Consider the following 15,577-nt stretch of genomic DNA (forward strand, 5'->3'; position numbering starts at 1 on the left):
TCAAAAGACTAAATAATTATTAAATTTATTATAAAATGGTTTTTGTAAACTTTATTTTTGTTGATCAAATTCAAAGCGTTGATGCAACTTCCTACCATTTTAATATTTTAAATTTATAAATAAATTATAATTACTTATTAATGAATCAAGTTTTTCTTTAAATATATTGTATAGTGAAGGGCAATTTTTGTAATTGACTTTCCAAAACAGTTTTTAATCCTAAAAGTACGAAAGCATATTTTAGAATCTTTTATAAAATAGATTAGGCCGAACAACTACACCTATCCAACATTTATCGTACAACAGATATTTTTCATCATATCTGTTGGATTCTGTTTGCTACAAAAACAAGGCCGGCTGTCCATATTTGATGGGTGGGTTGGGGGTGTTTTTGTTAACTTTTAATGTTTTATTATAGGCTGTTTTGTAAATAAACAAACATAGGGGGTATTTTTATGAATTTCCAAATCCTACATCGTAATACTTGCCCAATTCAACTTTTTTTAACTTTTTTCAAATTTTTTTTCTAAAAAGTGTAAAAAAGTGAACCAAATGGAGCCTTTATTATTTTGAGTAGTATTTTTGAAATATTATTGGTAGGTAGAGTTGGGTGATTATTACGAGGTAGAATTTAAAAATTAACAAAAAAACCCCTAGGTTTGCTAATTTAACTTAACACTCCAATATATAAATTTTTTGTAAAATGACAAAAACACCCCCATCACACACATTTGCCAAATTCCAGCCACCACCGCTGGAATCTGGCCGGAATCTGGCGTTATAGTGCATGACCGGCTAGATTTGGCCGGTTGTGCACCAAGATGGCCTTTTTCGGCCAGATCCATGGTGGATCTGACCGGTAAATGATAGATCTGGCTAGTAGTGCACTATTATACCATATTCAGATCACCTTCCAGCGGTGGTGTGTTTTTGTCAATCTCTAAACTTTTTTTGGGGGGTGTTAGTTAAATTAATAAATTTAAGGGATTTAAAATAGTTGAATAAAATATAATAGTATTTTCAGAATAGGGAAACAAACGTGTATTTTGAAAATAATATTAATAGGATCGGAAAAAATAATTAAACAAATGGACTCGTGGTTTACCTAGTCCTTTAGGCTTGTAGAGTATTCAATAGATTTTGGGGATTAGTTGAGGTATGCGTAAGCTATCTGGATACCTTGATTACCAAAAAAAAAAAAAATTCAGACCAAATCGTATATACTCCTACTTTAACGGTGACCTCTTATGAGTAATATTTTAGAGGAGACAAGTCACACAATCAAGCAAAATCTTACAGGTCCACCATAATTAAGCAAATTATAATGAATATTTAATTAGAACAAACTTCAGGGGGAAGTCGGAAATTAACCGGCAAAAATAAGTACACGTTATTGTCAGTATTTGATCAGTGAAGTTAATATTAGAAAATCGGATGTGAATCTGTGATATTTAGGTGATGATTGGGTGAGTTGGATTGGTGAAGATGGACTTGATGACACCGGATCGTGCATTTGTCCTTACCTAACTGCCTCTGGTTATTGTTGGGCGCGTGTAAGGTTAAACGCCAAAGAATATTCCAGTTTTATTCTCTTCATCTTCACTTGCATTGGACTTTGGAGTTAGGTAAGGTAGATTTTTCGTTATTGATCAGATAAATTAGAACAACTTTATCTAAATTATGATACCTTTTGTTTGTTTGAAGTACACATGTAAAGAATAGGAGAAGCAGCAACAGGCTGCTAGAAATTTGATCATTTCATTGGATTTCCTCGTGAATGGGCCAATTTTTATGCAATTTCTGGGCTCAAATTGTGAAATCTACTTCAGCTGGCTACTACATTAATCTTCGTCCATTCTCAGCATTCTTTCTTCGTATATTCTCGCCAACTAAGGGCTAACAAATTATATTAGCCATGGCTTGAAAAAAGTTGTATGCATATATGTGTAACAAGTGTTAGAAGTTGTATTTATCTTATATCGCCAATTTAGTAGGCTGTTATAATGTATATATGTGGTTGAATTTTCTTCTTATTAAGCTCTCTTTTAGGGATGAGTTATATCCAAGCCCGTTTAACACTAATAATAGGATTGGACCTTAACCGTGCTCGTCAAGCATGTTAGAAATTGTATTTGTAGTGCTTCGTAGTGGGTTTAGAGCACGGTTGCCTAGCATGTTAGAAGTTGTATTTGTAGCGGGTTTGGACCCCGACCGTGCAACGCCGAGCCTGTTAAAAGTTGTATTTGTAGTGGGTTTGGACTCTGACCATACTCTTTGAGCATGTTACAAGTTGTATTTGGAGTATAGTTGCCAAGATTGTTAGAAGTTGTGTTTGTAATAGGTTTAGACCCTGATCATACTCACTGAACGTGTTAGAAGTTGTGTTTGAAATGCTCCTGCGTTCTACCCAAGCTTGTTTAATAGCAAATCATTCTTACAATCTATCACCTAAATTTATTAAGGCATTACTTTTCCGAGTGGAAGATAGTGTCTCTTCATTTAGAGGAACTCATTTATCTTTGTATTTTCTTTTTCATTTTATCTGGGCCTCATGAATTCCATCATGATCAATAAAGTAAAGCTTCATCAAATACATTCTACTCATAGTCTTTTCAGAACTTGATCAAAATATTACACTAAACAATGTGCTTTTCATCATACACTTTTGACTTCAAAATTGCCCTGCTGCTGCACTTTCTCTTGCAACCAAACGCACACCACGCTTCTTTATTCGATGAAAAGGCCATCATCCATCACTGACCCCTTTACCAGCTCCATTTTTTTTCTAGAAACAAGAGTAGTTGAGCTACACTCTGTCTTCTAATTTATCATGTAGACCTTATTATCCAAAGTAGTTTGGCTCTACTTTTACAACAAAATCATCATACCAGCATGTGCCATTGTGTTTGCTCAACAACTTTGTACTTGCTAGTAGTGCATTGTACTAATTTTATTAATCAAAAGAAAGAAACCCACATGTTTTTTCTCACTTCCAATTCTAATAAGATAGTTGAAATTCATGAGACACACAAATGATTATCACATCCTAAACACCTACCGTTTTGTAATCTGAATATTTTCTTTTTCTTGTTAACTGATCTTGTGTTCTCAAAATACATGGAGGGGTATGCATAAAAAAGACTCTATCCAGCTATGTAAATCTTCTTTTGGATTTTCTCCATAATTGGATGCCACAAGTGCTTGCATTTGGCTCCAAATCAATGAAAGAGAAATTATAATTTTACTCCATTCAGTGCATCTAATCATCTGAAACCATACATAAAACATATGCACTGTCTATAAAACTTACCGTATTAATTATTATGTTATTATATATTTGGACCTTGTCTAAATTTTACTTGAAGTGTTTATTAGCTTTACCTCATCACAGCAGCTCTTTTTGAAACTTTCTGCTGCAAGGATCATCATTATACAGTTTCATTTTAGTACATGCGTAGTCTTTAAGCAGTACAAGATCTAGAGATCACTGTTAATTGTGATTAATGTTTCCACTAACTGTCTTGTTTCATCTTCATCAATTGCCGCCTCATAGGCAAGTTTGTCATATATACTAATTAAATAGCAAAGAATGATGGGGAAGAATGGTTTCTGAATAGGCAGAATGCCTCTGACAACAATTGATGATTAGTGATCAAGCGCTAGAAAGGGAAGAAATGCTAGCTCAGTTTTCACCTGTAAATATCAGACAGATTCTTCCTTCTATAGATAGAAGATAATATAATAACTTGCATTATCAGTTAGTAGAAATTATGCTGCTTGTATCATGTTTTACACTTTTCTGCGTTTAAGTATACAAGAAAGTGGAGAAACGCTAGCTTAGTTTTCATTTAACTACAAATTCTTCTTATTAACCTTCTATCATAGTGTTACTTTGCATTAGTTCGCAACAGGTCTTGCCTGCTCAACAATGAGTTCTGTCTGATTGAATGCTAACTGACACTTCGCATTTGTAAGAAGAGTTTGTCGGTCCATCTTTATTGTTAATATTCCCATGTTGCATTGCAACAGAAAAAGTGTTTTATTTCGACGCCTGATGTTTACATTGACAGAAAGCTGATCAGAAAAACACATTTTTCCTGAAGTAGTGCTAAAGGATGTCCTGGTTGACTGGTTTAAAAAATGGCAACATTTTGAAATAATTTCGCCCTTCTGTTAAATGAGTTTACTTTAGCATCAACTACTTCAACTGAAGCAAGTAGAATAGAACTGTATCCCCCACAAGGCATGCATGTGAAGCCAACCAAAATTTTCTAATTTTGTCACTCCTTAGTCTTGAATTTTTAATTAAAGGCTTCATGGACTCCATGTTTACTTTCCATATTAACCACTCTTTGAAATGAATGCCACCTAATAACCCTATAAAGGGAATTAATTGTTAAAGCTCTTTAACTTCACATCATAATAACTATAGCTCAATTAACAATACTAATGTTCCCCAGTTGGGTTCCATTCTTCATCCTCCAACCTTACCTAATCTCTTAAAGTTGTGTACTTGTTCTTTTAAACTCAAGACATAATCATGTTTATACTGACCCACTTGCCAGTTTTACATAACTTGATTATTTTGCCACAGATTCTCCTTCAAAGCTCCAGGTTCATGCCTGAGAAATGAAACCCTCCAGAGAATATTACAAGAAGCAGAAGGTTCAACAGAGAGGATGCAAGGCCTTGTGTTGCAGCTGCAGGTTTAGTGTTTCTTCCTCGGAGGAAGCCGAGAGCTCAAGTTCCGATCAGTTCCCGTCGGTTTCAAGCCTCGCGCACGCGATGGTTCAAGAGAGACTCGATCAAATGATTCGAGAAAGGCAAGAGGCAAGACATAAAGAGAGAAGAAAGCAAAGAGATAGTGAAGGGACTAAATTTATTGTCATGGTAGCCATGGAAAAATCCTCTAATGATCCGAGAGAAGACTTTAGAGCTTCCATGGTTGAGATGATTTTGGCAAACCGGATTGAAGAAACAAAAGATCTTCGAAGCCTTTTGAATTATTATATGTCTATGAACTCCAAGGAGTATCATGTGATCATACTTGAGGTCTTTTACGAGGTTTGTTCTAGTTTGTTTTCATGTTGTAAATGCCATTGATATGAATTTTTTTGAAATTAATTTAGAAACTATAGCCTTATTATTCAATGAGCATGCTTCTCAAGAATGATATTATACGGTTTAAAATGATCGTACATTACTTAATTTTATTGATTTATTAATATTCATAGATCAATTTATGTATATATATGTTTCTTGAATTTAAAAAGTATGTTAAATTAATTAACTTTTAATACTCGAAACAATTAATATAGTAATTAACTATTTCTTAATTAATTATGTTTTGTTTATCCATTTCAGTAATATAACAATAATAGTTATGAACACTCTCTCAGTCATAAGCATAAATTAGAGGAATATAGATTAAACAATTACAAAGGAGGAGTGAGGTTAATCATCGTAAATTAATTTCTGTAATTAATATAATTAACCTCTAACAAATGTGTTTGCTTTCTCTTGGGATTGTTGGGATTGTCGACCACTTCAATAATAAGGGGCCACATAGACACATTCGGGGGGTCCCATTGCTCGATCAGTGGGTGGGGATCCCGCTCCCCAGTGAGTGAGCGGAGGTGCAGGGGATAATGGCCCCAGCCTGTAGGCGATTTAGTCCTTTTTCATGAAGAGCAGTTGAATGATTTTTTTAAATTATTAATTCATTATTAAATTTGGACTTAGGACAAAAATCCTTATAGTAGTAGATTTTAGTTTTTTGAACCTATTATATAAGCATATTTTTTTTTTTTTTTTGGTAATGAGTGATGAAAAACAATATGACCAGTTGCATTCATTGTAAACGAGAGAGGTGAGTCAGTATTACAATATTATTGACTCAGTTGGATGCAACATGTTACTTGGATAAACCAGGGTAAAATTGCACGTATTTCTTCTTTCTTTTTACTGTTTGTGATTTATGTTTTTACTATTATCTTGGTTTTCGTATCTCTCTATTTGTTTAGGGATTAAATCTTGACTCACGTGGACTCTTGAATTGATAGTGTAATGTTGTAACTTGTACACTTTTCAGTATAGTTTCTTACTTTAAAGGAAAAGAAAAAAGAAATAAAAATAAAGTGAAAATTTTCAGAACTCGAAATTAATAGTTATATAATAGATTAATTTGAATGATGTTAGAAGGTTTACCTTCTGGCCTGCAATGAAATGATTATAGGCAAATATGCAATATTGAATTTTCCTTTTATTAATCTCTAACAGAATGACAGTAGGAGGAGAATTCTTTTCAACACAAGAATCAAAATAACACCTTATTGGGAGAAATTAATGTTTGTTTTGTTATTTTGGGTAGGATTTTTGAAATCTTACCCAAAATACATACTTGTTTCCCTATTCTAAAAATCCAATTCTATTTTATTCAACTATTTTAAATCCCCTAGGTTTATTAATTTAATTAAACACGCCCCCAAAAAAGTTTAAAATTGACAAAAACACCCTCATCCACCCACATTTGTCAGATTTCAGCCATTACCGTCGGAAGGTGGCCAAAATCTAGCGTAATGGAGCACTACCGGCTGGATCTGGCCGATAGTACGCCGGTCTAGCTTTTTTAGACCATATCCACCATGGATTTGGCATTTTTCGACCAGATCCATGGCCAAACAACCAGATCTTTGGCTGTAGCTGGTCGTTAACAACGACCAAAATATAGCCATCGTTGATGACCAAACGTGGCTAGATTTGGCCAAAAAAGGTTATGACCGACCAGATCCAACCAATTGTGCACCATTATAGCGAATTTCAGCCACCCTCTGACAGTGGTGGCCAACTGCCGGCATTTATTGGGTGGGTGGAGGTGTTTTTGTTAATTTTCAATGTTTTATTGTAAGGGTGTTTAGCTAAATTAGCAAACCTAAGGGGTGTAGATAAGATGATAGTTTGATAATAGCACCCTTTGCATCTGTATCAAAATCCAACCGTCACTACTAGTGTTACTTAAGTGTGAGAATATAGAATTTATTAAACCAAGAGGAACTTAGCATTTTGCTAAACCATTGGTATATATATATAACTGCATGTGAGGGACTCCATGTGAAATCTGAGTCATCAAAAATCTGCGTTGGCTAAGTGGTTACCTTTGCCAAAAATATGGAGAAAACTTGCGTATATACTTGAAGGCATCAAAATTAATTAAAAATAACAAAAATTATTTTAATTCAAGAGAGCTTTGAGTTAGGCAGCTTTATCATATAGTATGACTGGATTATTAGATTCAGAATAACAAAAATGTAAAAAAACTACTCTACATTAATTTGAATTTGAATTTTATTTAATTAATCTTTGTTTAAGTTTATTTGCTGCTGTTATTCTTGTTTTGAGTTCTTGAATTTGTATTTTCAGTATTTTTGTTCTAAATTAATTCTCTTTTTGTTAAGTTTTAATTTACTTGAGTTTTCCCATTTTTCAGAAGTCTCTGTTGTCTATGAGACGTTGGAAAAGCGTAGAATTATTATCATTCGACCCAGAGATTGAATAGACTTGTCGGCTGTCGAGAAAAGCAAAAGAGGGCTCTACAAGCACACAACAAACCATTGACAATCAAGTTAAGGAGGCAAATGATCAGAGAGCTTTGAGACTTGAGAGACTGTGCTTTGCCTTTGGTGACCAGTACAACTCCAAGCGTAAGGCGACCGAATTTTCAGGCAAACAACTTTAAAATAAAGCCAGTCATCATATAAATTATTGAGACATTGGTGATAGTTTGTTGGAATGCCCAACGATGATTCAAACACTCATATAGCAAATTTTCTTGAGATTTATGATACTTTCAAGCACAATAAAGTGTCGATGCTATAAGACTGCAATTGTTCCATTCTCATTAAGGGACAAGGCAAAAGAGTGGTTGAATTCGCTTGGAGTAGGGTCAATCAACACATGGGAGAATCTAGCCCAAAATTTCTTTGGCCAAGTTCTTTCCTTTAGCAAAAACAACGAAGATGCAAAATGACATCGCAACTTTTATTCAAATGGAGCTAGAATCATTGTACGAAGCTTGGGAGAGGTACAAGGATTTATTACAAAAGTGCCCTCATCATGGCCTACCCCTGGACTTGTGGTGCAAACGTTTCATAACAATTTGGTACCAACGATTCGATCAATGATAGACGCTGCAAAAGGAGGAACTTTAATGGGAAAAAGTCCTGAAGATGCCTACAGATTACTTGAAGAGATGGCTACGAATAATTACCAATAGTCATTAGAAAGGAAATGACGCCAGTTGTTGTAACCAAATATAGTAAATGTTCTTTTCTTAATTAGTTAATATATAGTACGTGCCAAATAGTAATGTTCTTTGTTTAATTAGTTAATATATAGTACGTTGAGATAGTATTTGGAATCATATAAAGGTTCTCATATTTAAGTGAAAATTGCATATGGGTAAAACTATTTGTACAAACTCTTACACAAAGAGAGTTTGTATAAATTGACGTAACACATCATGTAATGATACGTGACATGAAGGCTCAAATGATATTGATGTGATATTAAATTAGGTAGCTTTTAATGTCACGTGACATGCTATGTAACGTGCCATGTAAGTTTGTATAAACTCTTTTTGTACATGAGTTTGTATAAATAGCTTTAGTCATTGCATATATATATATATATATATATAGCCAAATAGTATGTAAATGTACTTTATAGTACATAAATGTTCTTTGCTTAATTACTTAGCATATAATCCGTTAAGACAGTATTTAGAATTACATAAAAGTTCTCATTGGTAAGTGAAAATTGCATATATATATATATATATATTTCAAAGAAAAGCCAACTAGTAAATGTTCGTTACTTAATTAGTGAACATATAGAATGTTTAAATAGTATATTTGGAATCACATAAAGGTTCTCCTAGTTAAGTGTAAATTGCATATCATGATAATTCTCATGAATTTATTTATTATTTATCATACAACTTATACAATACAACTAATCAAGGATTGGAGATTTAAATTGTGGATTATTGGTTAATTTGATTATAAATTTCATGAGTGAGTAATATAAATAATTGTGGAACAAGCTGTCTAGATTGGTTTCGTAGAATTCCTTGAAGCCTTCCCAGTCCTTCGGTGAGGCTCTTTGATAAGGCTGTTTCATTCTTGCAATGGATTCCCGAGCGGGAACTACTTCATCGCCCTTGATCTCTAAATCATTTCCCGTCTCTCTCTATGTCGCTTGTTTTAACTCCACGGATTTAGGAAGATAACAATTGTTGTGTTATCTGATATTCCATAAACTTTTATAAGGGCTAGTTTTATCCTTGTAAATGAAGAAGTATCGTTACTTTACTTGAATAAATGATAAAAGCTCATTGCTACTGAGAATATAATAAAGATAAAGCTCATTATGATAAAAAGTATAATAAAGATAAAGATCATTAGTAATTAATTTACATTGACAAGAATATATTAAAGATAAAGCTAAACTGTCACATTTTCTGTGGAAATTAAAGGCATTATAATTTGTTCTCCGTGTCTGTGGGACAGTGAACACAAACCCATGAGTAAAGCAATGGTGGCGATCAAACTTCTCTTACGGACACTTAAGATCTATTTAGAAGAACTAGAATTGTGTATATCTTGCTTAATTAATTCTTTGCTGGCCTTCCCAGCTGTTTTCTAGGGTGAATAAAAGAGGCAGCTTTATTTTTTAATTTTATTTACTATATTAAGCCAATTCGCTCTTGAATTCATCTTAAAAAACATAGGAAAAAATGAATAAAGAAAACCAACAAACAAAAATGAATTGGTTATAGCCAATGTTTTTAAATCCGACCGGGGCCTTCACCCAGTCAAGGGGCAAATCTCGGGGTGGGTGGTCCAAAAAGCCAAAGAGTAAACGTTCTTTACTTAATTAGTTAACATACAGAACTTGAGATAGTTTTTGGAACTACATAAAGATTCTGTTATATATATATATATAAAGCCAAATAATAAATGTTCTTTGCTTAAACTAGTTAACATATAGTACGTTGAGATAGTACTTAGAATCACATAAAGGTTTTCCTAGTTAAGTTAAAATTGCATATCATTTCAATTCACATGAATTTATTTATTATTTATCATACAATTTATACAATATAACTATTCAAGGATTGGAGATTTAGATTGAGTGGATTATTGGTTAACTTGATTATAAATTTCATGCATGGGTAATATAAATTATTTCTGCTTGGTTACGTAGAGTGCTCTAAAATTTATTAGAAATAAAGAAGTTAAACATAAAGTTAAAGTGGTTTATGTTCTTTGCTTGATTCATTGATAAAGAAATAGTAGAGTGAATGACAATTTCCCACCCAAGGTTTGAATATAAATAGTTTCAAACTGCCAAAAATATCTCCAAAATCAATGCATTAAGATAATTTCCTTTGTGTAGTTGAATTTTTTTTTCCTCAAATATCTATCTCTCAGCAGGCTATAGCTATTTGTGGTATGTCTCTTGATCTCCTCTCTCCTCACTCTCTAACGCGTGAAGAACTTCAGCCATAGCTGGACTCAAGTGAGATCGGAAAACTCTCACACTTCCAGATATATGTATTTAAAAATATTGTTAAAAGATTACTAATTCTTGATGATATATGTAATATTTTCTGTGTTTATATAAATTTTGAATTTATAAGAGTTTCCCATTGCGTTACTTTTCAAGATTTTGTTTAAAATGGTTGGATATTGACCTGCTTGTTTTTCCGAAACTAGAGATTTCAAGTCAAAATCGACTTAAAAATGTTTAAAATGGTTTTTTGAAATTTTAATTTATAAAAGGTGTTATGTAGTTTTTACAGGGTTAAAGGCTTAAAACTAGTACATTTCAAAACTTTATATAATAGATCTGAGCCTTGGCCGGGCTTATCAAAGCTAGGCCCGGTTCCGGCCCTTCCGAGTATAACACATGCCTGGGCTCAGCGTAGGTCGGGTTTATTTTACATCTCTAATGTTTATATATATCTAATATATTTTTGTTAAGTCAACCATTACTTGATATTTATATGTATTATTGTATCAAAGACCAAATAATTTTAATTAATAATATTTTAAACGATAAACTATGGAAATAGAAAATTATGTTGATCTTTCAGTAGGTGGACCCAATAAATAATGAATAATACTACACTTATAAAGAAATTTTACAAAAATTTTCATACATAGTGATGTGGCAAAAAATAAATGTAAAAGTAAATTTAATAAGTTTGATTTTTTGTTTCACTCTTTCATTCATTTTTTGTCACCTCACTTTGTATAGAAATCTTTGTAAGATTTTTTTGTAAATATAGTATTATTGATAAATAATAGCGCTATATATATGTATAACCAGTTTGATCACTCCCCACCTGAAACATTAAGAGATACAATCAATACAAGGATTATGTAAAATTAATAAGAGAAAATCTTGCAAATTTTTTGTTGGATAATTCTTCATTAATTATTTTCTTGCCTCCATAGGGAAATTATTGAATTGGAGAAATGGTGACGCCTTATCGGGCAGCCCTGGACTAGGAGTGGCATGAACTGAAGAATATCTACGGCCAACAACCTGCTTTTGCTTGGTCATTTCCTCAAACAGCCGCCAAGGACTCTGCATTTCACTTGGCAGTGTTCAGCAAAAGTGAAGAACCGCTTAAAGGTTCACTTGAAATTGCTGAAGATCATGATATGGCAAAGGATCGCTCTGGGGATAAGAATATCTACGGAAACACGGCTCTTCATGAGGCTACCGCCCATGGTAACATTAAGGCCGTAAAGCTATTGGTGAAATACGATGAGCAGCTCCTTGAGGATATAGATGAAGAAGGCGAAACCCCGCTGTTTAAAGCTGCTGCATTTGGGCAAACAGAGGTGGTCAAATATTTAGTTGAAGAATGTCCTAGTCGTACAAAGCCGAAAGACATTGCGAATATTCACCGCCACAGCAAAAAAACCTGGTGCCCTAGAACCTGAGGCCTCCATTCTGCATGCTGCCATACAAGGAGAGCACTTTGGTCTCTCTCTGATCTGTCCCCATGCGATCTACCTAGTTTATTTTTGCTTTAAATTGAAGTATTCAACTGGTGTCTGATGTGCTGATTTCTATTCTAATGTCGCTACAGAAACGGCTTCATTGTTACTGGAACTGGATGACTCGTTAGCAACATTAGAGGACGGAAATGGCATGACCAATCTTTAACTGCTGGCTACTATGCCCTCTGCTTTCAGAAGTAGATACCGAATGAGCATATTGACAAGACTCCTCTACTTTTGTACGTACTGCACCATTTCCACATTTACACTAAAATATATGGTGACTGTTTGAATTTAATATATCCTCTTTATAATTTTCATCTTAATTTGTTAATAAAGAAATATGCTAATAAGATAATAGCTTTCTATCCAGAACTTTTATAGAGTGATTAATAGAGCAATAGTTCCAACTCTAGGCTATCTCGTTGACTAATGATATATATGTATATTTTGTTTTCTAAAACTCACAGGTCCTCTGATTGAGGCAAAACGAAGAATAGGTTTGCCAATACCGAGAAGAATCTTGGAGGATAAGAGAAAGCATAAACTTGCTTTTGAACTCACCCGAAACCTAATAGAACTAGATACTACGTGGCAGCAGATTATGGAACTAGGAAATATTCTAGCTACCGGGGCAGGAAAAGGTGAAGGTTCATGTTAATTTGGGGGCAAGAAATGTGAAAATGAAGAATTCTCTTATTCCATCATAATGAGAAGTCTGTTACAATGTTGCTTATATACAAAGAAATAATACACAGCCGTTTAACTAATTTCTCCTAACTATCTTAACAAACTTACAGCTCAGCATAACTAATCTCTAACTAACTAAGTTTTCTTCTATATACATAACAACTTGATCTTTAATACTCCCCCTCAAGTTGGCATCTTATGTATATTTTTCAAGCATAACTTAGACAAAAGTTTTTCATGTTGAAGCCTTCCCAACCCTTTTGTCATTACGTCTGCCACTTGTTCTCCAGTTGGTATATATCTTGCAATGATCAAACCTCCTTGAATTCTCTCTCTTATAAAATGACAATCTATCTCTATGTGTTTTGTTCTCTTATGATACATGGGATTTGCCGCAATCTGCAATGCTGACTTATTATCACAGTAGAGCAATGCCGGTATTTTGGCTTCATCATCAAGCTCTTTAAGCAAGCCTGTTAACCAAACTATCTCTGCAACAGCTACAGCCATGCTTCTATATTCTGCTTCTGCAGATGATCTTGCCACAGTATTTTGTTTCTTTGATTTCCAGGACAGAAGAGAATCTCCCATCTTGATGCAGTATCCTGATACTGATTTTCTACTGACTGCGCAAGCTGCCCAATCTGAATCACAAAAGGAAATTAACTCTTTTGTACTCTTTGCGGACATGAACAACCCAAGTGCTGGTTCCTTTTTCACATATCTTATAACCCTTAATGCTGCTTCCATATGTGATTGTTTAGGAGTCTGCATGTGCTGACTTAAAGTCTGGACAGCGAATGAAATGTCTGGCCTGGTCATGGAATAGAAAACAAGCCTTCCCACCATCTCCTGAATACACTAGGGTCTGACAGCAACTCATCCTTTTCAACCGGTGGGAACTTTTGATCATACTCATATGAAGCATTTTAGATTTTGTTCAAGAGGAGTGTCAGCAGGTCTTGCAGCAGACAATCCAGCCTCCGATGAGTTCATGCATATTTTCTCTGGTTAAAAACAATTCCTTCAGAGGACCTAGCAACTTCAATCCAAGAGAATTTAAGGTGACCAAGGTCTTTGATTTTGAATTATCCTGCAATATGAACTTCAACTATCTATCATCTTGGTGGCTCCCTGTTATCAAGATGTCATCTACATAGACAAGCATGATGACTATATTGTCCTTCTCGTTTGGTGAATAAGAGTATCATATTTACTTTGTAAGTAACCATTTCTGATCAAGGCTTCAGTGAGCTTGTGATTCCATTGTCTACTTGCTTGCTTCAATCCATACAGGATTGAGCAGTCTGCAGACTGTGTTCTCCCCCTGAGTGCCAAATCCTTGAGGTAAAGACTGTTAGAGTCATGAAAGTGACTCTATTTGGTGATAAAATACCCCATTGGTGATTAATTGAGGTATATTGAGACAATTAAGAATTTATAATTTATTCATGAAAATCACTTCCTAATATTTTTCTTATGAATTTAACATGTTTGGAATTTAGGAAAGTATATGAGTTGATATTAGGTTGTGGTTTATGGATTAAGGGTGATTTTGTCTCATTTATCTGTTTAGGGGTAAAATGTCATGTTTTAAAGGGCTGATTTGGTCACTTTTTAATTGTGCAGGGACTAAACTGAAATTTTGCAATATGTGCTATAAAAAAAAATGCAATCGCGACCAGCGGGGGGGACTGTTCATCTTCCATTTTCCGGCGACCCTCATCTTCCATTTCCGGCGACCTCCGCGACGCTTCATCTTCCTCGACCCCAGTCATCATCCCGTCAAAGCCACGGCAAACCACCACGGCAAACCACCACCGAGAACCACCACGCCGCGACGCTTCGTCTTCCACCGCGACTCTTCGTCTTCCCGGCCAGTTTTGGCCATTTTCCGGTGACGTTTCAGCTCCCCAAGGGTAGATCTCACTTCCCCACAGCCGGATCTACACTTCCCTAGCTTCACCGCCGGCGAAAACCGTCGGAATCCGCGTTTTTGCGTCGCGCCTCTTCATCTTCCAGGCCAGATCTTGCTCATTTCCGCGACTTCTCACCTCCAGGACCTGATCTGAACTCCCCATCACCAGAGCTTTCCATTGGTACCTTCGGATCCATTTCCGTCACCGTTTTCCGGAACCCGCCGAAATTAACGTTTTCCGGCGACCGCGGCTGTTCGTATTCCGGGCTGTCCGTTGGTCTTTTTTTGGCCCTTCTTCGCATCATATCGCTGTCGGTTACCTCCTCTTCGCCATGGTCAGCTCCGTTTCCACCCGTTTCGGCCTCCGTCATCACCACCATGAGCGGCTAAGCTCCCGGTTGTCTGTACGGCATAGGCGAGATCGGGATTGACTCCGACTCTCCTCATCGCTCTCGACGATTGGATGAGCCCGATATAGGACATTTGGTAGTATTGTGTTTCGGATTATATTTGTTTCGTTTCATGATTGATTTCGATACTTTAATATGATTTGGGCATAATTTGTGACGAATATTTTTGTCCATTGTGATTTAATATTTTCATAGAACTTGCTGAATGATAAACCTTGGTTTGGAATAATTAAATGATGAATATTGCTTACATTACTTCGCATCGATTGTAAGTTTGTGTTTGGATTTAATTTATTTTCTACTATTGTGCGTTTATTGTGAAGTGGGTTTGTTGATATTACGTGTGTTGACAGATTGTATTTGTTAATCGCGTACCACTAGTGGTATGCCTTGTATGTTTTATCGACTTCAATGATAGTCTTTAACCAATCAACTTGAGTGATCGGGTGAACAGGATAGATTATACCTAGAGTGTCGGGAAACCA

At 35.0% G+C, this 15,577-nt stretch overlaps 1 protein-coding gene, 1 long non-coding RNA gene and 1 other non-coding gene across 3 annotated transcripts; 2 read left to right on the plus strand and 1 right to left on the minus strand.

The window, feature by feature from the left end:
- Nucleotides 1-4,629: 4,629 nt before the first annotated feature.
- Nucleotides 4,630-5,103, plus strand: LOC116120235 (probable transcription repressor OFP9). The gene has a single exon (XM_031406182.1). It carries the CDS (start codon nucleotides 4,630-4,632, stop codon nucleotides 5,101-5,103), a length of 474 nt encoding a protein of 157 aa, XP_031262042.1.
- A 2,910-nt stretch (nucleotides 5,104-8,013) lies between these two features.
- On the minus strand, nucleotides 8,014-8,119 carry LOC116120603. The gene has a single exon (XR_004126576.1). It is a non-coding gene; the product is annotated as a small nucleolar RNA R71 (small nucleolar RNA).
- A 3,405-nt stretch (nucleotides 8,120-11,524) lies between these two features.
- LOC116120135 lies at nucleotides 11,525-12,702 on the plus strand. Its single transcript, XR_004126496.1, has 3 exons — nucleotides 11,525-12,055; nucleotides 12,164-12,313; nucleotides 12,545-12,702. It is a non-coding gene; the product is annotated as an uncharacterized LOC116120135 (long non-coding RNA).
- Nucleotides 12,703-15,577: the final 2,875 nt, after the last annotated feature.

The sequence above is a fragment of the Pistacia vera genome, unplaced genomic scaffold (genome assembly GCF_008641045.1).
Source record: "Pistacia vera cultivar Batoury unplaced genomic scaffold, PisVer_v2 Contig126, whole genome shotgun sequence".
Classification (NCBI taxonomy): Eukaryota; Viridiplantae; Streptophyta; class Magnoliopsida; order Sapindales; family Anacardiaceae; genus Pistacia; species Pistacia vera.